This window comes from Aspergillus piperis, assembly GCF_003184755.1.
Source record: "Aspergillus piperis CBS 112811 unplaced genomic scaffold BO85scaffold_28, whole genome shotgun sequence".
Taxonomy (NCBI): domain Eukaryota; kingdom Fungi; phylum Ascomycota; class Eurotiomycetes; order Eurotiales; family Aspergillaceae; genus Aspergillus; species Aspergillus piperis.
Window position 1 is genome coordinate 91,343 of NW_020291618.1, and position 23,397 is coordinate 114,739.

Genomic DNA, 23,397 nt, shown 5'->3' on the forward strand with positions numbered 1-23,397 from the left:
TCTCAGTAGATTTGGTTGGGCCGGGCCTCTTGTCGGTGCGTTTGGACTCTGGTGAAGATTACCGGTCTTTTTCGGGACTTCCCAGCTGGCGCGCTCATCACTGACCCGGTGAGTAGTACTAGTAAGCCATCTATCCATCCCTTTCGCCCAGTGACTCTTTCCCTTTCCCATGGTGGCCAGACCCTGTGTCGCCTCTAGCTTCCTATTTCACTCTCCTCCTCTGTTTCTTCTCTCCGTTCTCTCAGCCGTTGTTTTTCAAATGTGTTCGATGTCCTGTGACCTGACTTCGCTACTCTCTTCCTTCCTGCACCTTGGGATGAGCGATCGTCGTGTCTTGACGTTGCTGTCGAGTCATTCAGTCCATGACCTATAATTCTGACGACCAGATAGTATCGTGCCTCACGCTCTGAAAGCCAACGGTCCATATCCCAATCTCCCAGGCTTCAGAAGTTCGGTCTGTACATGGCCAAAGCTTTGATCCTTGCTTCAACCCAGAGGATTTCACGATCTGTCACTCTTCGCTTCATCGGACGAACTCCGACAGTCAGCCAGCCTATCTCGTGACGGCCTTTTCCGTCGAGATAGCATCTTCGACCTCCTTCCTTTCTTTTTCTTCCCCCCTTTTTTTCTAGAGCCAGTCATTAGCCTGCCAGGGCTGTTAGGCTCTAGCGGCGCAGATGTATGTCCGCGACGCTGGCGGATCCGTATCGAGAGTATGCTATTGATTATTCTCAACATGCTACCTGCAAACCTGAGGAACACGCAGGCACGCTTGTTTACCACTCACAGCAGCCGCATCTCCAGCATCACAAGCAGCCCGAGCCTCCATTCTCTCAGGGGGCCTCTCATAGCACGACGGCATTTGGGCAACACCATGCGAACGCGACCGTGTTGTCAACAGCCACTCCGCAACAAACAGTCCATGATATCTCGCAAAGCGTTGTCCTTGGCCCGCCCCAAATGCTCCCACGACACCTTCCAGTGCAGTATCCACCTGCCAGCTTCGACCCGCCTATTCAGCGCGAGAAGAAACGCCCTCATTCGGAGACCGAAGAGGATGGGAACGCCGACCATGGCCTGCGGCCACAACTATCAGTCCTCTCAGCCGATGCCCCTCACGAACCCTCGCATTCTCCCGAGATGCTCTTCGGTGTCCATGGCACATCATCTCAGCAGCATCCCATGTCAAACCATGGATTCGGACCCACGGACTCTGTGGCCCTGCCGCAACATCACCATCACCATCGACTCCCGCCCCATGCAGCGCTGCGCGCCCCGGGGCGTCATGGAGTGAATGTGGAATCGCCTCCTTTGCCCTCGGGTCCGCCGAGTGTGGTGGGCCAGCCTGGAATGCCGGATCCAGCTCCCAGGCCCCGAGGTCCAAAACTGAAGTTTACTCCCGAAGAAGACGCTCTACTGGTGGAGCTGAAGGAAAACAAAAACTTGACATGGAAGCAAATTGCAGACTTCTTCCCGGGCCGAACGAGCGGCACCTTGCAAGTCCGATACTGCACCAAGCTGAAGGCCAAGGATGTGGCTTGGAGTGACGAAATGGTTCGAATTTCCCTGGTGCATTTCTACGTCTTTCTCACATGCTAATGAAGGGAATAGGTACAAAGGCTGCAACGGGCAATGCACGAATACGAGAACGATCGGTGGCGTATCATTGCAGGGAAGGTTGGAAATGGCTTCACCCCAGCTGCTTGTCGCGAGAAGGCTATGCAACTCCAGTAAAGGCTGGGGGAATTTCTCATCTAAATCTACTGTCGCCAGATTCGACCTTTTTTGGACCCTCTGATCTCCCTACTCTCCATTTTGGTTCAAATGTCGGGTTTCCGATAGGGCTGGTGGTGCGGGCCTGTTGTAGGCACGGGAGGATGATCAGCATATCTCTGATATACTATAGGGACGGTTGATGTAAGGTATTTAGTGATGTATGATAATTCATTTTAGCCCGGGGAACATATGGCGCCGGCATTTGTTCGTTCGCAATGAACCGACACTAGCGTCCGCTCTCGCACTTTAGCACCGGCTGATCCCGGGCTGAACGCGGCCATTGCTCGGCCGGGGGCATGTGTTCTTCAATCTACGGCAGACCGCAGAAAACCACTTGCGCAGACAGTAGACCCTAAGCCCTAAGCCGGATGCCCAATCGAGCAGATCTGCGGACCAGGTCATTGCGGGCAGCCGTAGAAGCTCCGCAACCAATCAATCCCCGGCGCTGACTAAGGGCAGGCGACCACGGGCCGAAGCGGCTTCAAACTCACCTCAACCTCCAAACTCCCTCAACTCCAAACGTCCTTGCCTTGTCTGCCGTCATTGCAACCCACCCACCAGGACAATGTTCCTCCAACGCACAGCCTTCGCCCTCGCCAGGCGCACCCCTACCCGGGCTCTCGCTACCCGTCCCTTTTCTTCCTCCGTCACCCGCTGTACGTGACCCTCATCGTCAGATCAAAAGACCGCCTCTTCTGCACCGCAGCAGTGGCAGCCGTCCCTTTTCTCCCGCGCTCCCATGGTCTCTATATGGGCCAATTGCACGGGGTTGCAGACGTCGGTTCTGGATATGCGAGCTAACATGCCATTGCTGCTCCTATAGTCAACGCCAAGAAGTATGAGGTAAAGCAGGAGGGCAAGATCCTTCCCTTCGATGGTGAGTTGGCATAACACCCACTCCTACACGAAGCGTCAATTGTCCCTACGGATACACTTGCAAGATAACAATTGCGACTTGTACTGCGAGTGAAGTTGCAATTGGGCATCTTATGCGGGGTTTCGGGCACTGGGACATTTGACAGCCGGCTACTTGCATCTTCTCGATGCCCCGATACATGGTTGACATCATACTGATTGTGCGCTTTCTTCCTGAACAGAGATCAAGACCGAGGACGACCTCATCCCCCCGGGTGCTAAGGCCGGTACCGTTCCCGTCGATATCGAGCACGCCACTGGTCTCGAGCGTCTCGAACTCGTCGGAAAGATGCAGGGCATTGACATCTTCGACATGCGTCCCCTCGATGCCTCCCGCAAGGGTATGTCATACACTATTTCCACTTTTGCGGTGGCTTTTGGAGCCTTGGATAGTTGATTTGCGAGGGTGGGCGCTGATATAATCTTCTATAGGAACCCTTGAGGACCCCATCATCGTCAACGGTGCTGGTGACGAGCAGTACGCTGGTTGCACTGGTTTCCCCGCCGACTCTCATCAGGTCAACTGGTTGACTGTAAGCCGATTTCTTCCGTGCTGTTTATCTCCTGTGATAGCATGATCCCTAATCAAGCCACAATACAGGTCTCCCGTGACCGCCCCATCGAGCGCTGCGGCGAGTGCGGTAACGTTGTCAAGCTCAACTACGTCGGCCCCTTGGAGGACCCCCACGCTCGTAAGTGACTTCCCATCAATTCTGGCCCAATTGGTGGCCATAATTCAGTGTGTGCAATGTACTAATTGCTCCCTATCCAGACGACCACGACCACGGTCACGGCCACCCCCCTCACGAGGAGCCCAAGACCTTCGCCGACTTCGTCAAGCCTGAGTACTGGTACCGGTAAATACAATGTACTACTACAATGAATGGAGCGATTGTCCTTTTTCTTTTTTTCCCCCTTCCCTACTTAGGTGCTATTTCTTCGATCCGGAGCAAAGAGAAACAATGGAGTGAAGCGAGATAATAGAGGGAAGAGACAATCCGACATATAATCTGTATGTGTACATGCGCGAGTCAGGGGTTGTTCTGGCAAGACAAGTCACAAAAGAGAGAGATATATGGGGGGCGCTGGCTTTCTGTACAAGATTTCATCGGGATGAACTATTAGTTGTGTGTTGTGTGTGTGTATCGTTTGAAACCAATATTGTTGTATACTTTTGCCATTTCCTTTCCTTTGTCCTAGATATACTCTTCTTTGATGCACTGTAGATCTACCAGCAAGACCTGAGTTATATCACCCCAAAACCGAACGACACAACACGGTATATCATGATACTATATTCTACCAACCCACTACTCTCAACACCACCATAACATGGAACACCGCTACTACCCTACCACAGTACCACTATTGAGCAATTTCAACGGAGAAAGCAAGCCAACAAACCCCAAGAACATACTACTAGTAATTTTATTCCATGGCTTGAAAGAAACCAGAGTACCTACCTACCTACCTAACTATAGTGCGGTACGTTGCAAGTGAGCTGATCAAGCGATTTACTTAGTTTACGCGCGGGTGGCATGATGTCCGGAACAGCGGAAACTAACGGAAAGAAGGAAGGGGAAGGGAAGGGGAAATATTAGCCGTATCACGTGGTATGTAAAAACTACTACTAGTCTAGCTCCTCGAGGGATTCTTTATTTGCCTGAATAGGTAGGAGGGAAAAGTTAAGCCTGCCTGTAGGCGGTGTGAAGTAGTAGGTAGTAGTATAATGGGGAACGGAGGTACTGCGTACTGCTTGCTTACTTACTTCGTAGTATGTACTAAGTAGTTGGTCTTTTTTTTGGGGGGGGGGGGGGGGAGGGGATTTCAGTTTAGTAATTGAATTGAAGATATTGGATAGTTGTTCCCTTGGATGATTTGGTAGCTACTGTCAGGTTAAAGAGGATATAGTGACGATGAAATGAAATTTGAGTAGTACTTGTGCAATCTGGTGTACATTTCTTTTTTTATTGAGTGACAATGATAATGTCTGTCACTCGGCATTGTACTATGATATAGTATAGTACATGATCAGTTTTGGGTATGCCCTATAAGGCCAATGACCTATTTGTAGAGCATTTTTGCAATGTTGAATTGGATAGTTGTGGCTCTTTCTCAGAAGCCCAATGGCATTACTGCCAGTTCACCGTCCGAAGTAACGAAGTTCGGCATATCGAAGAGGCGGATAAACCACACATGTCCACGAAAAAGCAACGTAGGTGCCCATCTATATATAGTAGTTAGTATGTGAAGCAGAAGAAAAAAAATGTGTTTGTCATCAGGTCTGCTTACATCCGCGCCATATTCACCCACCAATCGCGCCAAAGGCCCGATATACCACACCTGCGCCATGCATAGGATTGCACCTGCCCAACCGATCAAGAAGGCGATGAAAGCGGAAATGCCCAAGGGCAGCTTGGATGGGTCGTTCCAGGCGTGCCAGTTGTATCCGCTGCGGGCGCGGAAGATGAAGCGGTCTTCTAGGATGATGGCTATCCAGATGGCGACCCAGTAACCCATGAGCGCGAGGAAGTTGGTGAAAATGTCGGAGAGATTGCTTCGTCCCGCTAGAGCGCACACAGTGTAGATGATTACTCCGATGGCGTTCCAGATGGCTCTGGGCACCTTTTCGGCATATCGTCCGAGGATCTGGAAATCTACGCCAGCTGAGTACGTGGGTGGGATGGTGTTGGCGATGAGACCAAGGGCAACGACAACGGCGCAAAACTTGCCGAATCCGTTTAGGGGGCTGAACCCTTCGACGATAAGTGCTCCGGCACCGTCAGCGTATGCGCTGCTGTATGCTGGGTCGGAGGTGATGCCCGATGCGAGACCGATGCCGACGAGGAAAGCCATGGTGAAAGAGGTCATCAGGCCGCCCAAGGAGAGGAAAAAGAGAGATGTCCTCGAGGTATTCTGAGGATAATAGACAAAAAAGTCCGCTGCAAGCGGTGCATATGTAATTGCAGCACTGAGGCAAAGCGAGAAGAAGGATAGACTGCGAGTGTGGCTTGTAAGCATGAGATTATTCAATGATTTGAAGTGCATTTACCGGTTGCCGGCTACTGTGCGAGCGTCGCCAGTCGATGGCGTGGACAAGTCGTATTTCGTCCCAGACATGCCAAACAGTATGCAAACAACAATAAGCTGGGGTAGAAAGGCAAATCTGGTCCCGTCAGTCGCAGATATTTACAATCCTGATCGGTCATACATACCGCTCGTAGTAATGGAAAATCTGAATGCCGAAAGTGGCTATGACCCAACTGATGATAGCGATGATCACGATGCCTTCATACTGTCAACAATCATACAACAATAGCTTGAAGCACTACGAACTTACCCACAGCAACCGTCATGTTTCCATGCGGTGAAACGGCGGACAAGATCTGTCCGCCAACCACGCAGTCGATCAAGCCATATCCCAGCATTTGAATCAGGTTCAAGATGACGATGAGTTTGCTGGGCCACCAACCCATTGAATAGCGTCCGAATGCCTAAGATTTAGTGCTTAGCCAACGTTCTTTCAAGAGACAGTGTGTGAGAGCATACCATGGTCCGAATACCAGATATAGGGCCCCATGTGGCCATCCAAGAGGACACTACGGCACCGACTAGAGCACCGAATACTCCGCATAGAGCCGAGTCAAGGAAACTCAGTCCATACGTAGCAGGTCCCAGCATACCCAGTGTGATGTTGTTGGCCGCCAGATTGATCGAGACCCAAAGCAAGAAAGCCTGCAGGTAAGAAACCCAAGTCAACTTGGACATCCGTTCATGCTCCTGCACCCGCTCTATACCACGAGCTTCCAGATGATATTCGACGAGTTGCTGTTCGAATCGTCGAAGATACGCAGCCATTCTCGAAGAGGCAAACGGCCCCCCCGGCTGCCTCTGGGCTTTTTTCTCGACATTTGCGGTAGGAGAAGTATCTTCTGTCGAACGGATTCTTGAGATTTCCTTCTCATAGGGAGACCCTAGGGTGGGGACAGTTTGCGGCGAAGACATCCTGACGCAACAATGTCAGTTACATAACCGGAGAAGAGGTGGGGTATAAAGAGAAGAAAAGCGCGCATGAGTCCTTTCGCTGGAATTATCCAGATCAAGTTCAACCGTATAATCTCAGATCAACAAACGGGAGCCATCACAGTATCCGGCGAGTTAAGCAACCCTCCAGATATTAGCCCGGATAGTGTGTGTGACATCCAGTTGTTGAACACCGGTCTTCATGCAGGCACGCTACCTAGATACCTTGATCGACAGACAAAACCACGCTACTCGTCTTCATGATAGCCGTCCCTTGCATAAGGTTTCTGTAGGAAGGCGGGAGAGCTGTACTTGTTGCGATTGCACTGGATTCGTCGTGGCGATTACACCTGATGGAACACATACGCCAATCGCACGTCAGTCAAACTTCTTCTGACAGTTTTTGAGAGATCGTAATGAATCTCGTTATTTCTTCTCATCGAAAGGAATTTACCAGTTTTGATCAATGCTATGCAGAAATCCCACACCAATCGCAGTCGTGCAGAATGCTAGCCAGTAATAATCTGACAGTAAGATGGAACGATTGCAGTTCCGGCGAGTGTAAGTGGAGCGGGTAGAAGATTCCACTCTTGAGGCGATAAAATCGTAATCTGCCGCGGGGAGATTCGGTTTTCCAGGCGGGCGGATCTCCTCCGCTTTTCATCTTCCCCGACTTCGGATATAGTACTATCTATCCCACAACTCCTCCCACTCGCCCTGATCGGCTTGTGCCGGCTAATGCTGAGCAACCAGCAACTACTAGCATATAATGCTGACTACCTCGTCTACCTGCAGAATAATAAGTCCAACTTCAGCAACAACTCATATTGGTGACCACTACATGCTGGGACACCGAGAGTAAGCGTCTACTTATGTTCCCTTCTATTAGAAAGATTGAAAACCTTACAGTAAGCTTCAACGTGTTGTTGGGTGCGACAGGATTGATGTCCAGGGTGCGTTGCCCCGCGGCGAAAAGCTGCTGCAAAGACCCCCGTCATGGAGTTACGCGAAACGAACAGTGGTATTCACCCAGGATATGAGGGGACAAGGAACAAGACGAAATAACCAGAAAAGGCGCTTGTAAGAAAAGAAGAAGTTGGAAATAGTCGACCAGACGGGACCAGCAGAAAGTAAAATGAAAGACGCAAGCCAACTCCGATAACCCTTCGCCCGATACTTTGCAAATTGTGGCTAACATCGAACATTGCGCTGACATCTTCAGCCTAAAGCAATGTGAATCCAAAACTTATGCCCATCGTCGATCCGTTACATTCGCGGAAGACGATGCTTTGGTCATCACGTCGTCAAGAGTTCGTAGGAAATCTAAAGGTCCTTGAAATGTTCTTTCGCATATTGTTCGCACGCCTAAATCACCCATGTCAACGATCCAGCAAGGCATCTACAGAGCCCGGAAATTTTACCTTGGCTGGCTTTCCGACTTTCAGTCCAATTGCCTTCCATTTATTTGCATCGTATTCCCTAATCGCTTCCCGAAGTGCTACGGACTGTTCTTGGTTTAGCATCGCTTGACAAACAAAGTCGCACGTGAAGGGTCGTTACCTCGTCTTCAGCAAATTCGGCATAGTGCATATCCTATCGTGGCATAAGTATCTACATCCAGTCTTCCGAACAGAGAAACTAGAATCTGCTTACTTTGTACCAATGTTTCTTGACGCTGCCTTCGGTCCGGGCAGGGAATGTCTGTAGCACCCGGGAAATTCAGGTCAGCATGCGTGACATGGTGGAGGGTACTGAAGCAGGGGAGCTTTATGCACCTTGGCAATCTCGCTCCAGGTGCGACCCGCATCGCGCATGGTCTTCAGCCTCTGCTCTTCCTCAGCAGTCCACGGAGTGTTGGTCCTCCCCTTCTTCTTAGGGGCAGGCTCCGATCCTCCAGGTCCTTGCTCGTGCGCAGTTTCCCCCGTCGCCGGAGCCGCGCCTGGCGCCGCCATGGTAGCCGCAGAGCCTGACTGGGGGGAAGCACGGCGTTTGCGCGGATTCTGGGGAGGAATCTGAGTTTGGGGCATAGGAATGCCCTCGAACGAAGGCACTCTTGAAAAGGGATTGACTTGCTGTTGAGCTATCAGGTGTGATGGTGCGTTGGCAGAGATGGAAGTCTTGATTCGCTTAGGTGTGGGAGAGGACCTGTAGTAGAGGGACAGGCGAAAGGCGCCGATGTCAGAGATGAGCCCACGACACGAGAAGAATGATTTTTTTTAGAGAAAAGAAAGGAGGAGATAAAGAAGAAGTGAATGCAAGGCCAGAACGATAATCGCAATAATAATAGAACGAGCCAGTCACTTTGTCAATTTCAAGTCGAGGGAAACGGACAGGACAGTGAATTAGCCGAAAGCGGGAACAGATACAAACACATAGTAGATAAATTACAAGAGAAACAGTCCAAGTGAAGCACATGGCCCGAGGGGGTGGGTGTGAGGTATCTCAAAGTCAAGTATATATGGAAGGACAGCTGCCACTGACGCTGCGCAGTCCCAGAGGCCAGCTTCACCTTCAGGCTGGGGAGGACGAGGAGGGACTTACGACATGGCTGATGATACGCAGTTATCCCAATCACGTTCTGTCGATTCATCTGTAGATACACATGCTTATGAGATTAGCAAATCTGCTACTCAAGGAACGCTCCGTGGAGATTGGCCGGTCAGGTTCAGGGAAGCGAGCGCTTGGTTACACCAAAGTGACAATGACACCGGCGCATCATACGGCGTGGCAGTAGCGCCGCAGGGAATGAGGTAGATGACGGGAAAAGAAGGAAAAAGTCGGAAAGATTGTTACATGCATATATGAAGTCGGAATGGTAGCGAGGGAAAGTCAAAAGACAAGAGAGAAGAGGGAGGGAAGAAGGGAGGGGGAGTTGGAGTGAGGCAACTCAGGTGAATGGACGATGAGGAGGGCAGTGAAGAGTGAGGGGAGGGGAAAGGGGAGGGGGGGAGGGGCAAGGAGAGGGGAAAAGATAGTAAGTATAAACAGGCTTAGGCACAATCACAGGAAGACCTTTCTAGCATCTTAGGATACAGAGGCTGGACATAGTACGGAGTACTGGAGATGCGATGATAAGACGTTCTGGTCAGGACAAGTGGAGATGGAGACCGACTGAGAGTGTAAAGAGAGGCTTACTGGTCAAAGTTCATGGTTTGAAAAGGAGCCTCGGGTTTTTTCTGATAGGCAGGATGATCTGGTAGTGGCGGTGGTAGTAGTAGCAGTAGTCGTAGCGAAGTAGTAGCGAAGTAGTGGTGGTGGTGGTTGTCGTCGTTGTAGTAGTAGTAGTAAGTAGGAGGGAGTAGATCAGGTTCGAATTGACAGGTCAAGGTCAGTAAGGGTCAGTTCAAGAGGGTTCAACCTGTCCCTCGGTCAGTTAATAGTAGTAGTAGTAGAAGTTGTGATAGCCAAGTAGTAAGGAAGTAGACTGAATTGAATTGTCTGATAAAATAATCAAAAATGGTGGTCGTAGTCAGAGCAACAACCACTCGTTCAGTCGGTCAATAGGTAGTAGGCAAGTAAGGTCTTCAGTAGGGCAGAAAAGCCACCGTAGGTAATACTTTGGGCTCTGCTTTACAGTTTACCAATTCCCGTAAATAAAAACAAATGGAAATGGATAATATAATGATAGTACAAGACTAAGGGAACCTCGGGAGTGGCAAGAGAGAATAGGATCCGGGAAAGAGGAACAAGAGGGAAAAAGGAAGAAGAGAGAGAAGCGGATGGGAAAACCGACAAGACTCGCAAAGCCTCTTCCTTCCTTCTCTTCTCTTCATTTCTGACTAGTACTGCGGAGGGGAGGGGGAACAGACAGAACAATTCGATTCGAATCCACCCCAAGGCTAAAGGGAGTGCAGCGTCTCGCCAATCCCGCGTCCTCCGAGACCTGCTTGCTTTTTCCTCCTCAGCAGCGACGAGGCATCAGATTCCCTCCTGCCACCTCCTCCGGCTTCCTACTCGTCCTGCCCACCGGAACTACTGGAGACGGTGGACTCTCGTACATGGACCACTTCTGCACACCATCCACGATAGGCCCGTCCTTTTCCTAAAAAAGAAAGCTGCCTGAATGGAAGGATGGCCCGGTGGTTTCGCTTCTTCCATCTATCTACTACTTCTTCTTTGCCTTTGCGTAGGCCGAGGACATCCGCCGATTATCTACATTATCTTCCCCTCATCCCCTCCTGGGTCAATGCGATACATACACTCGTCACTTAGGTTCAAGCAACATCACCGCCACCATCACACCCATGTTCTCACAACGCCAGCCAGATGAGATACACGCCCCCCACCAGCGTCCTTCTACCGATACCCCTATCCTTGTATTTACACCTACGATGAGCTTTTCCGTCTCCCCAATTCCTCCCGACCGGTGACTCAAGGTTATTTTTCCATAGTCATTAGGCGTCCATCTCACAAGCCAGCTTCAACACTTGGTCAGCCACGGATCCAGGCAAGAATGCCCGTTCCGTGAACAAAACGAACAGCGATGATGGTGGTGGCGGCAATCTGACCATAGAACCCGCCGTCTTTGGACAGCTTGACCAAGTCAACCTGGTGATGCTGCAGTGTTTAGTAGAACCAAGCAGGTTGGCGAGGCCAATGAGGGGCCTTAGACATCCCGAAGACCGCGAGGCAGCTTACAACATGAAACGGACGTCGCCAGCTGCAATCTCGGGCCTTGGCAGTCCAGAGATGAAGTAAAAAGCAAACCTCGAGGGACCATGGATCCGGATCTTTGCTGTTTACGTGGGTGTCAGGTTCACTTTTCCTCCCAATGAAATGGCCTGATGGGAGACAATGAGAGCGGGGTAAAGGACCGCTACCTCCTCCTTCCCCCATCGACCGTTGCTTTTAGTCTAGTCCACTCTTCCCGCTTCATATGACGAGTGCAGGGCTTTGCGGGACCCATGATGCAAGATCGGTCTCTCTTCAAATTCAAACTGTTCCAGGTAACTTACCAGGTAGGCTGCTTGTGCCCCCTAGAAACGAGCTTCTCTCCCTCACCCTTCGCCCGTTCCCAAGCACCTTATCTTTACCCTCCTAGGCTGGTTTGAAAGGTTCTAGATAGGCCCGTGAACCGTTTTATGGGACCCTGTGAGTCCGTTCCGAGCACGGTCCCCCCGGTGCGCCTATCGTTCTGATGACAGAGCTTACTGTCCTGTCCGCCATTCTCGCTATCCTCTACCTCGCAGGCCAAATGTTGATGGTCTTTCACTTCGGGCAAATACTGTTTCCAGTGACTGCGTTGGTACCAGTTGGAGTTCCATGTACAACAGATTGCTAATGCAGTGGCGTATGCAGCTGAAGGTAGGAAAATAGAACCGACATTCGCTTTGCAGTCGAACAATGCAACCACCTAAGCCGGACTAGCTTGTCTGAGTGACTCTAGCATATAATACGCAATAACCAGGCTGCGAGACTGAAATGACTGATGGCGATGGCGTACACGTGGTGGATCACAGCATGATTGGACTATGCCAAATGCAGGTATGTACAAAGTCGTCATTGTTCAACTGCGGATAGTTCTTAGAGTGTCAATATCACCTCAAGTATTTGAGCTACTTACATGGATAGAAAAACGTAGTGACATTTTCAGGTTTGAGAACCCTTTTCTTTTATTTCCACTTTTTTCAAAATGGTTCTGAGATCTCGAGATGGGGTAAGCTTTCCGATGGCCCTATCTTGGGCGGCGAAAGAGCCTATTCGAGGTAGTAGCCTTAATAGTACAATTAGCGCTCGCAAGAAGACTTTTCTAGAAGAGGGTTACCCTTCAACTAGCCAGAAAAGAAGTGGGTCGCGAATTAAGTCAAAGTGGCGCATGCTCAACTTTATCTTCTTTGGTTTCGGTTACCTCCGTCTGGAGAACAGAGCTTTATCTAAACTTAGGTGAAATATTAGCCGAAGATGCGTATCAGAGACATGCTACAAGTTCCTTCATGCCAGCAAACGCTCCTTGTCTAAAATGGTCTAACGAGGTGCCTACGCCGTAATTAAACAGGTTGCGATTCCTCTGTTCCAATGAATTCGATACCAGCTTTTGCTTCGGGATACCCTTGGGATAGGCATTCTTCGATGACCGATAAGATATGACGTGTTTACATATAGGTAGGCTTACCGACCGAAGAAAAAGCGATCCTGTCTAATCACTGCTACTGTTCACCCGAGTTGTAAGAGGTATATACTACATTTGAAAATATTTCTGACTCCTGATGTCAAAATGCCTACAAGATATACATTACTATACGCCTCGAAGTAACCCCGAGAAAATATAATAAACAGTGAGTCTAAGTACGGACGCTGCGATTAAAGCCAAGTACTTCCTCAAACGCTATACATGTGAGCCGATCCTCAGTTCCTCATGTCTTCTCCGCTTATCCCATACATTTCCACTCAATCAAGCAACCAACCAATGATGTTATATCTCTCTTCGCTTTGAACCATAGGATATACATTAAGCCTTTACCGGCGGCTTCTTCCTAGATTTAGCCGCAATAGCAGCAGAACCGATGAACTTGCGAACTTGTTCCTTACGGAGTATATTCATAGTGAGTCGGGGGGCCACACTCTTCCATCTTCGATAAGATCATGACTATAGCTGGATATCCTTGAAGAAGATGATCATATTCTGTTGGTACAGAAATCTCTCCGTCGCCTGGCTGACTAGACGCGGTATATCGTTTTTGGTCTAGTGGTTAGTGCTTCGACATATTCCTAGGTAGATATCCCTCAGGGAAGGAGAGTTAAAAATTCAAGCTCGCAGATCCAGATTAGACCGAAGTTAAATTCGACCAATACTCTACACGGTCGACCAACAATCTTTGGTTCAGCTGTCTCAACATTCTGCCCAGGGTCTTTCTTACTAGCTTCAGTGTCTTTTCCTAAGTATGGATGAGACGTGGTGACTTCACGTACAAGCTAGAATCAAGGAATGTTCTATACCCACTCTGGAAGCTTAGGAGCATAAAATGGTGCGTAAACTTCTATGTCCATCGCGAAGTTTGCCTTTCACTAGATTTAGAGAACCCGCAAGGGCGGATACTGAAATATCCTAGTGAATAGCCAGTCGATTTTCTAAGTTTCATACTGAATTTCAAAGTTAGGCGACAAAGCAAGGAAAGGACAGCACCAGCACTCGATTACACCATTCGGGGTTCTTATGCTGTTGTATCTAAGTCAAGAGTGCCAAAATCTGATTCCCTCAAGAGACAAATTCGACATTACACCCCATTCACATGATCTTTCTTTTCCTTGCTTGCCCCGGCTCTCTAACGCTCTTCACACACTTGGTACTCTAACTTCCTAGTATAAACTCATCAAACTGTCTAAAGAGCACCAGCCCCGACAGTCAACGATTCTATCAGCTCAGAAGTTTCCGACATTATCATCACGGCGTTCTACTCCATACGTGGTGGCACATTTACCCCGTTCTTCTTCTCCTATGCACAGCATACGCAGCGCAGGAATGGAGTGGCATCGAGCTAGATACTGCTGCCGCGTTAGCAACCACCAGAGTCACGATAATTGGTCTGCTAGCTACCTGTGAGATGAGAAGGCATTTGAATATACAAGGGTGCAACAGAATCTACTTGTCAGTGTCGGTTTGGGTGTGACCAGGCTGGCGCAATGGTCTGTCGAGGCCATTCACCACGGAGCTAGAGATGCGCCTCAACTCCTTCAGCTTCGAGGCAGCTATGGGGCAAAGGGGCGCATCATCGAACAGATAATAGAGGTTAAATACCGGCCAACCACAGCATCTACGGCAAGCATTCATCAAATGGATTCGCACAGTTGATGGCAGACTAGACGTTAGGGATGGGTCTGTAGTGGCCTGAAGTGAATACGAAGAAATCTGTTCGTATCCTCCAACCTATTCTCTTCCAATCATTGTTTACAGGAGATTCTGTTATGGAAGTAGCGGGGTTAACTCTTGACAGTTGATAGGCATTGCCATGGAAAGATAGCTTTGAGGCTTCCCGGCGCTGTTTCATATAATGTTACTAGACGGCCTACTGTTTGCTTGGGCAAGTTTATCAAAGCCTACAGGTAGACCCTGGCATGAACTGCTTCACCCAAGTCAGCGATGGCTTGTACCATTTCTGTTCCGATAGAACGGATATAAGAGGTGGACAGGGCGTCCTGACGTCATCAAGGAGAGATAACTACAGGGTGACACAAGCGTCCACTGTACGCCGGTGATCACGTGAGGGAAAACGCGGCACGGGGCCCCCAGGTGCAGGTGGATCCCGTCGGTGACGGTGAGCTCTCCCTTGGTTGAGACCAGATAAGGCGGAAGCTCACAGGTCGACGCGGCCAGTGCAGGTCCATGACAATTAGACCGCTCATCACTGCTACATCAGCTCTTGTCGTGGCATCTTCAGCCTCTTTTTATGACCAGTGTGCTTGGTCTTCCAACCTCACAATCTCTCGCATTGACCGCATTGTCATACAGTGGTCGACAACCTACGTTACCCGACCGGGTCTCTGGGTTGATTAACGGAGCACGGTCCACTCGAGGACCATCGAGGCGACCATCTCTCACGAACTTGCTAGATCATCTTGATGGTGCTCTAGAAAGCGGGCTGCAGGGCGATTCCACAGTGAAAGCTGCTTGACAAGCTTTCTCTTTATATATACTCTCTATTAACCATGCTGAACCTCAATATCTTCCGGCTACTGGCCGATCTCTCCCATATCTCCTCTAAATGTGTCTTGATATGGGCTATCCATCGAAATAAGAGTGCAGAAGGTCCGTATGATAACTTGCATCATTGCAGTGTGCTGCGAGCTAAGCATTGTTCTACATAATAGGTGTCTCCCTTCTGACGCAGATGCTCTATGCTTTGGTGTTTGTGACTCGTTATCTCGACCTTTTCTCGAAGGCAGGATGGAGGCACTTCTATCTCGTATTCTTCAAGCTATTCTACATAATCTCCTCGTTCTACGTTATATACCTGATGATGAGAGTATTTCCCCGGACACGGGAAAGGGAGCGAGCGTGGAAGATGGCTATAATATCGGTCGCCCTATCTCTGGTTCTGGCACCCATATCCATTGTCATCTTTTATCGTGGTTATCCCGATAGATGGTTCACAGAGGTAAGTTGAATGGCTCGCATTGGCCTGTTGAGCTCGCTAACCGAATCATGATGATATGCAGACTTGCTGGACCTTCTCGATCATCTTAGAGTCCGTCTGTGTTCTTCCTCAGTTGTTGCTCCTGCGCCAAACGACCGTTCCAACAGTCATCGATTCATACTATCTGCTTATGCTGGGATCCTACCGCGCCTTCTATATTCTCAATTGGCTTGTGCGGGGACTGGGCTCTGAGGGTCACTGGGACGTGATTGCAGACCTCTACGGTGTCATCCAGACGGCTTTCTACGTTGATTTTGCCTGGGTTTACTATACCCGCCAACGTGTGAAGCTCCGAAATGGCGGTGTTGTTGACTCGGAAGATTTCCGCCACAGCTGGCTAGTGAGCAAGATCCTGAACTTCCGGCAGCGGAGGAGTGCAGATGAGGAGCAAAATCTAAATGAGGAGGACGTGGAGGACGAGGAGGTCGCTGGTGGCGGTAGACCAAGGAACAACCGCTGGGGAGCGAGAGGGATCTCCGTCTCGGCTGACGATACGCTGGGAAACCATCGTGGGACAGGCCAAGACGAGAGTCTAGAAGGGTTCTTAGAAGATGAAGAAGACGACGATGACAATAACGGGTACCCTGTTAACGGGGGCGCTCATCCGAAGCAGTCAACCGGGGTAACGGGCAGTCACGAATGAACTGTCTGCCCTTAATCCCCATATATAGAAACCCTGCTGCAGATCAGCCGGTTTTGGTTACACGGCTCATTGTCCTCGGGGCATTATATACTTCCCTAGGGCTCGTTCTCCCCTTTCGCTTCCTTCATGGCCTCTTTCTTTATTACTCGGGTTCTTGTTTGCATGGAATTTCTCTCACGTCATCAAAGTTTTCAACAATCTCAAATTATTTCTTTTTTGGAAATGTAGTAATACAAAATGGGTCCAAACTGAATTAGGACACGGACATTTTGGATGCCAATTCACCCGTTGCTGACGGTTAGATCATCCATGATTCAGTGGCAGGGTTGATTACTAGATGAGATCATCCCCCAGCATCCGAGGGGGCTATAGGTGAAACACAGGTGAGAACGACCCCATCGTTTCAGGACTGCAACCAGCCATTGCTGCGCCTGCCCATAGCCACAGCTCCTTGTGTGGGCATTATTGGACCATCGAAGAGGAACCCAGGTAAAAGGGGAAAGACGAGAGGGAAGAACGAAGGGGCCAATTTGAGGGCAAAAAACGCCTAGGCGACAACCTTGCCCTCATTCGGCAAATCCGGCATTGACCGACATCCTCCTGCTCTTGATCAGATCCGCGCCCGGTCCAAAATAGATCATTACTAGTGTTAGCGCGCGAGCCTGAGGATGGGCCTTTTTGTCTTCTCTTCGTTCATGAAGGGGAAATATTGGGATTGATGACAAGGTGGCATCCACTAACCCTGAGGGGAAACTGAGAAACCCAGTGACATCACGTGGATGCGCCCCGGGGGCCCCGATCGTTCGACTCGCTGAAAGAATGGAGATCATCCACATGGCGGTGATGTGCGCAAACCGACAGTGAGAGGGGCCTCGATGACACGCCGGTCAGAAGGCCGTTCCATAGGGCCAAATCCCTCGCGGACGCCGAAAGGAAATCCAGCATGAAAATCTTGCGCGAAGTGCACTAAGCGAATTCCAGAACAAGACGGCCTCCCCGAGCAAACCGGCGATTCCTTAGGCGCCAGTGCCATGGCGGGAATCTCCGGACTGGAATAATGGTTGGCGATGGACGTTCCTATGAAGCAACTCGCAGGTCTGGAGAGGACCACCCCATCCATCCTCATCTCGTCTGGCGCGTAACTCACCTTTCCCTTCGGGGACACGTGGCTTTGGTTGAACGCAGGTAGCCGGCAGGATGAGCACTGGACCGATCATATCTTAACCTGCTGGATCCAGGGGGACAGCCTTCCCGGCACCCGCGCATGAGTGGACTGAAATGGGGAAAGACCATACATTATGGCCGTTCATTACGGGCCTGGCGGATGGCTTTGGTGGTCAGCTCGACTCCGTAGGGCGATTACACTAGTCCGATCGCAAAACCACAAGAAGCATGTCTCCCCATGTCTGTCAGACAAGCCCGCCAGCCTAGCCTAGTCCAGTCCGTTCTGATCCACCGGGATTTGCAGCCGCAGCGACGGAGAAGCGCTTAATGGCCTATCTTTCCGTGCTACCCCTGCTCATAGAGCTTCCTTGATGCTCTCCTCCGGGTTTGCTGGTGACCGTGTTTCCTCCACAGCTTTCCGAACAGGATTTAGTTGCGTCCGGCTAACAAAGCACCAGAATCCTGGCTTATGACCTACCGTTGTTGGGGCTGCGTCTAGTAGCTTGTCAATTCGTCTTCTCTTGGCCGCTCTCACCCTCCATCTCCACCTCCCGTAGCGGCTAGGAAACTGGCGATGCGTTCATCTGCCGTTCGGAGACTTTCTGGTGTATTTTTTTCCACGCTTTTTGACGGATTTGTAGTCATGAAATTATTTGTTATTATACTTTTTCCATTTTCCGATCCTTTACCCGGGATTTTCTTATCCGCTAGGCTTTCTCCGTTGGACTTGACCATTAGCAGAACTGTCAGCTCTAGCGCTAACCCACTGATTGCCATTTGATATGGACTATGGGCGGTTCGCTAGAGTGTCGGTTTTTGTCACTCTTTCCATGGCATTACCCATTCGACAGTGCCCACATCAGGGATCCAGTACATCGGAACTAAGATCGCAGCAGGTACTGCCTTGTTCTTGAGTAACATGGGTGGGCCTGGGAATGCAAAGAGTCTGAGCCCCGGGGGGTTTGGGGGCTGGATTGTCTCCCTTCTCATGTCATGTCAAGAGATGAGAAATTATTTCTCTCTCCTCCCCTGCCCCTCTAGAAAATGGAGCCATCCGCCTGGAATCAGCGGGCGCTTAAATGCAGGCGCATGGTCATACCTACAACCTCTGATTGCGATTCAATTTTTGCGGCACAGTGAAAGTGGGCGGTACCTACCATGTTCACTAGAGCTCTCTAAGCCCGATCACCAAAGGCTTCACACTTCTGGCCTGCCTTGCGAGGCATTTTGTCTTTCATTGATATCTCCTACTCGAGTATATGAACCCACACGCACGTCCATTAAACTTCTCCTCCATCCTTCCACATTTCGCTTCAAAAGCAATCTTTGCCTTTCACCTGACGATTACGACTTGTGAAGAACTATAATTCTTTTCTACCTGACTCATTCTGAAGAAGCCTTCTTAATCTCTCTGTTCGTTCATTCGTCCAGCTTAATCATCTATTATATTAGTCTCCTTGCCCACTGCTGGCGGTTTGCCCTCTTGCGTGTTTCATCCACGTTACATTCCTTCCACAACAACAGCCCCTGCATCATTTGCAACCGCACGCTGGCCTTCACAATGTATCCCCAGACACCCATCGGATACTCGGCGCCAATGATGTTCAGCCATGGTGGCTCGAACCCCGGAGATGGACTTGACGAGTACTATGTCAGTATGCAGCCTCGGTGGACCGCACTCGATACTGTACGTTGTTTTCAAATGTTATTGGATCGCCACTTGCTGATCATTCTGCCATATAGTCACCTTATACCGGTGTTAGCAATCCTTATACTACCGCAGCAGCTTTCCCGACTGGTGCCATCTTGACTCCGATCAGCCTTCCGGATAGCTCCTTCAGACCAAGCCCGGTGCTCAGTCATCACTCACAAGACTTTCACTACAACGTTCCCGAGTCTGTCCCACCGCAAGGCCTAGGCATCACCGCACCCTTCCCCAGCAGTTTTCCCCGTACTGTCACCGCAGGTCTGGGACATACCTCAGAGGAACCGGACTTTGGCTTCAGCGAAGCTATCCTGTCACCTCAACCGCCACCCGCGAAGAGGATCCGACGTGGGCCCAAGCAGGCGGTCACACCCCGAGAAGCACCGGTTACAATACTACCTAATCCTGAAGGGCTGCAGCGCATGGAACAAGAGCGACGACAAGGGGCAGCCGACGCTCAAAACAATCAAAGGCCCCGGGCTCCGGGTCGGGGGAGGCGAGACCCGCAAGCTGAGGAGGAAGACGCATTCGTTGAGAGGCTTCGGGAGCAGAATCTAGCCTGGAAAGTGATCCGGGAGATGTTCCGGAACAAGTTCCACAAGGATGCCTCGGAGGCGCGTCTACAAATGCGCATGTTGCGGCGACGGAAGGAGCGATTGGCACGGTGGGATGAGAATGATGTGAGTACGTGCGCCCAAGCAGTCGCAAATTGTCAACTAATTAACGATCAAGTCATCCAGATCCGACTGCTCATAAGAGCGCGGGAGTACTGGGAGCATGAGAAATACAATGTGATTGCACAGAAGGTGAGTCCCCAGTGCAACCTTGGCCCAATGGACACCTGCTAATTAGATTACGAATCTAGATGAAGGAGTTCGGAGCGGGACCGTACACCCCAGAGCAATGTGAAGCCCAATTGCGATACCTCGATGCACAGAACCGGGAGCGTAGCACTGGTCCGCGGACACGAATACCTGATCCTCAGCCATCGCGAAAGCGATCATGGTCAAAGGTGGCCTCCAGTGTGGCCAGTGGTAGTACGAAGTAGCATTTGTGGTTTTTTGGGAATGTACTTTTTTGACTTTTTTTTTTTTCAGGGAGGGATGTTGAAGCGCATTATGGATTCCTTTGGGGCTTTCTTTTTTTTGTTGGGGGGAAATTACACGCAAGGATGATTGTTTACGTCTGGATGAGTTTCTTTGTTTACTTGGATATACCCTGTGACCGATTGCATGCGAATGACATATTTCTGGATAATTTTTGAGCAACGTGAATCCGTGAATCTCGAATCATGGACTTCGAGAGAGCGTCTCCCGACATCGGGAGAGAAAGCGAGCACGCCAATCAAGGACGGGCCTGTCTCTGGACGCTAATGCGACGGACAAAGAGACGAAGCCAGCGTCGTACAGCCCCTAGGGGGTTTCCCAGCTGCTAAGCGATCACAATTAAACTTTCAGGCCATCTAACGGCTGAAGATCAGCTCGACTAGGGGCCCAGCTAGCCTATTTTGGTGGGAGATAGGCTGCATCTCCAGAGGTCAGTTCTTAGCCGCCAGCAGCCCCAAGCCACACGACAGCTGGAGGACGTCGGTCCCTATGAAAGAGCCGCCGGGCTGATCCTCCACACGCTTACGTACAGATACATGTTGTCTAGCAGCTGCCTAACTGGTGATGTTTTAGGAGGAGGAATGCAGTCAGTGACTCAAGCAGTCTGGACCGGGTAGAAGACTACTCGGCTAAGTTTAGCCTGGTGTTACCGGCCAATGCAATGACATGCTCTGCCATGCCATGCACATGTACATGTACATGCACCTTTCAGCCGCAGCAGCAGGGATTGTCAACTTCTTCCCACGGCGCCGGTTTTACCGCCTGCTTTGGCTCGTCGGGGATAAGACTAGCGTTCATGGCACAGCTATCTTGCGCACACCGAGGACAACATGATCGTCTGCCTAGCATCTAATTGAATCAATTACCTTCCGCCGAATCCTGCCGTCGCTTCTGCGCCAGTATGGCGGAGCACAGGATTTCCAGAATCAAGCGCCAGGAATGGGTTACTGCGCTTCTAGTGTCGCTGTCGTCTTCCAACCCCTCAGCGGGCTGGCTTGCTGAATGTTGTACACGTCTTTGCCGTTGCATTCATTCCGTTCGGACCTTCTCCGGGTTCTTGAATGATAAGCGTCTTAGACACACTAGCTATGAGAGTCGTGCAATCGTTCAACGTTACGGGGGCTAGACACCCAGCATCAGGGATTACGAGAAGAAGGGAGTAGCAGCAGGTGCCCGGGCTGTGCACACCCGAAACATAGGCTCTAATGGTCGTCCTCCCCCTCCTCTTCTATATCTATTATAGGGAACGTCAACAGGGCTGCCACCCCTCCTAGCCCATCAAGTCGCCTTCCACTCTCATGGTCGGAGCTAAGCACTCGCACCTCACCACCCTCGACATCCCGTACCCGATCTACCAGCGATACCCAGCGTTTGCGCTCCGCCACATCCTGTGACCTGAACAGCCGATTGGAGATGATCAGCACGCCGCCACCGCGGCCAACGGCACCCTGGTCGACAGCGAATTCCACCTCGCGGGGACCATATGTCGCTTTGTTGGTTTCTTTGCGGAGCTGGTCGAGGAAGTCGTCCATGAGCTTTGTCTCGCGCGCGTATTTGGTATCGGCAAGGATGGTCTTCACAGCCGGCGACTGCAGCACTTCCGCTAGCGAGTGCAGATAACCGGAAGCCGAGTGTACAACCACAATACTGGGTAGGAGGCGTTTAAGTGCCGGGGTCGAAGTGGATGCCTGCGACTGGATGTACTTCTGGAATCCGGAGGCCACGAAGCCTGGCGATGCAAGGAGAACCGGTCGAACGGTCTCGCTGCTGGTGAGTGAAGCCGAGCTGGTGTTGAATTCCAGCTGGCGCAGCAGCGTATCGAGTGTAACCTGGAAGAATTTCGACATACCCTTTCCCCACCCCCAACCTGTCAGCATACACAAACAACTCCAACACGGGGACAGATAATCATGGTACAACCCACCTTATCATGATCACCCCCACCATGCCGTTTCCTGGGCACCGACATCTCAATCTTCTGCTTTAGGATAGTCTGAAACTGCCCAATAAAGCAAATATGCGCCAACCCTTCCTGCATCACCACGGCCACGGCCTCCGCCCTCCGTTGTCCCCCTTCATCCACCGCATCCTTCAACATCTGCACCGCGATACTGTCCCATCCGACGCCCTCACCGTCCGCTCCAACTTCCTTTTCTAGCGTGAAGTTCCGATTCAGCTCAAGATCGAGCGTATGGTGTTGCCCGATCTTCGTATGGGCCGTCTCGTTCACAATTGTCCCGCTAACATGTAGCTGCGAACTCTGCGGATCGAAATCAAGGTTCTTAACGCGGATCTCTAGCGTCAAGTGGACTCGAGCTGAGGTAGTAGAACCGGTTTCTTGAGTTGTGGTGACACGACGGATAGCGCTGGCGCGGAGAAGATCGTTCGGCCGGATCAGGTTGTATGCGTGCCACTGAAGCCGTTAGTTGGACAAAGAGCTACCCCTCAACCAGGAACAGAGTATACCGTACCATATCCTCAGGCTCCTCAGGACACAAGGTCACCGTTCCAGAGCCATTGTGCTCGATTTTGTTCTTGATGAGACGCATCTTGGCTGTAGAACAACAGAGTTCCTCGCACGGCGGGGTAATGTTCTGGTAACTGGGACAGCCAGGGTGGCGTGGTAGCAAGATGCCTTTCAGTACGCTTAATTATATGCTGAGTAGTCAGATACCTCCTAAGCAGTATCACAATCACTCAAAATATCGATAGGTAAAATCGTCACCGTCTGCGACGGACAGATCCCTCCTTCCAATCAGGCTCTGGATGATGACGACCAAACTGACCTGCGGGCGGCAGCCTCAGGACAGGACCACCCACCAGCTGCGGGACCGTCCCAAAGCGGACTAGCGATGTGTTGTCATCCGACCGAGGCTTGACTATCGATAAGAGGCGGAACCCTAAGACCTAAGCCCTGGTCGGAGATAAGATGAT

General features: G+C 50.7%; 8 protein-coding genes across 8 annotated transcripts; 5 read left to right on the forward strand and 3 right to left on the reverse strand.

Moving 5' to 3' along the window:
• Positions 1-681: 681 nt before the first annotated feature.
• On the forward strand, positions 682-1,734 carry BO85DRAFT_442834 (SANT/Myb-like DNA-binding domain-containing protein; the record flags this gene model as incomplete). Its single annotated transcript, XM_025658854.1, has 2 exons — positions 682-1,554; positions 1,612-1,734. 2 exons carry the CDS (start codon positions 682-684, stop codon positions 1,732-1,734), a joined length of 996 nt encoding a protein of 331 aa, XP_025510700.1.
• A 581-nt stretch (positions 1,735-2,315) lies between these two features.
• Positions 2,316-3,978, forward strand: cox5b (cytochrome c oxidase subunit IV). Its single transcript, XM_025661107.1, has 6 exons — positions 2,316-2,432; positions 2,600-2,653; positions 2,874-3,032; positions 3,124-3,224; positions 3,293-3,383; positions 3,464-3,978. The coding sequence occupies exons 1-6, from the start codon at positions 2,342-2,344 to the stop codon at positions 3,550-3,552; spliced, it is 585 nt and encodes a 194-aa protein (XP_025510701.1). The 5' UTR covers positions 2,316-2,341; the 3' UTR covers positions 3,553-3,978.
• An 856-nt stretch (positions 3,979-4,834) lies between these two features.
• On the reverse strand, positions 4,835-6,696 carry BO85DRAFT_383087 (purine-cytosine permease family protein; the record flags this gene model as incomplete). The annotated part of the gene is made up of 6 exons (XM_025656500.1): positions 4,835-4,918; positions 4,984-5,689; positions 5,744-5,857; positions 5,907-5,979; positions 6,032-6,185; positions 6,241-6,696. 6 exons carry the CDS (start codon positions 6,694-6,696, stop codon positions 4,835-4,837), a joined length of 1,587 nt encoding a protein of 528 aa, XP_025510702.1.
• A 1,341-nt stretch (positions 6,697-8,037) lies between these two features.
• Positions 8,038-8,858, reverse strand: BO85DRAFT_383168 (SANT/Myb-like DNA-binding domain-containing protein; the record flags this gene model as incomplete). Its single annotated transcript, XM_025656505.1, has 5 exons — positions 8,038-8,079; positions 8,136-8,219; positions 8,275-8,307; positions 8,368-8,415; positions 8,490-8,858. Coding segments are annotated over 5 exons (576 nt in total), but the record flags the coding sequence as incomplete, so codon positions are not given.
• Positions 8,859-15,039: 6,181 nt separating this feature from the next.
• BO85DRAFT_173411 (ER lumen protein-retaining receptor) lies at positions 15,040-16,901 on the forward strand. The gene is made up of 3 exons (XM_025654294.1): positions 15,040-15,457; positions 15,520-15,806; positions 15,868-16,901. The coding sequence occupies exons 1-3, from the start codon at positions 15,358-15,360 to the stop codon at positions 16,486-16,488; spliced, it is 1,008 nt and encodes a 335-aa protein (XP_025510704.1). The 5' UTR covers positions 15,040-15,357; the 3' UTR covers positions 16,489-16,901.
• Positions 16,902-19,111: 2,210 nt separating this feature from the next.
• BO85DRAFT_173402 (uncharacterized protein) lies at positions 19,112-20,527 on the forward strand. The gene is made up of 4 exons (XM_025654293.1): positions 19,112-19,339; positions 19,396-20,041; positions 20,090-20,163; positions 20,223-20,527. The coding sequence occupies exons 1-4, from the start codon at positions 19,214-19,216 to the stop codon at positions 20,403-20,405; spliced, it is 1,029 nt and encodes a 342-aa protein (XP_025510705.1). The 5' UTR covers positions 19,112-19,213; the 3' UTR covers positions 20,406-20,527.
• A 740-nt stretch (positions 20,528-21,267) lies between these two features.
• Positions 21,268-21,627, forward strand: BO85DRAFT_173431 (uncharacterized protein). The gene has a single exon (XM_025654295.1). It carries the CDS (start codon positions 21,365-21,367, stop codon positions 21,587-21,589), a length of 225 nt encoding a protein of 74 aa, XP_025510706.1. The 5' UTR covers positions 21,268-21,364; the 3' UTR covers positions 21,590-21,627.
• Positions 21,338-23,228, reverse strand: BO85DRAFT_453690 (putative translation factor pelota). The gene is made up of 3 exons (XM_025661108.1): positions 22,935-23,228; positions 22,388-22,876; positions 21,338-22,313 (listed from the first exon to the last, which is right to left on the reverse strand). Exons 1-3 carry the CDS (start codon positions 23,010-23,012, stop codon positions 21,666-21,668), a joined length of 1,215 nt encoding a protein of 404 aa, XP_025510707.1. The 5' UTR covers positions 23,013-23,228; the 3' UTR covers positions 21,338-21,665.
• Positions 23,229-23,397: the final 169 nt, after the last annotated feature.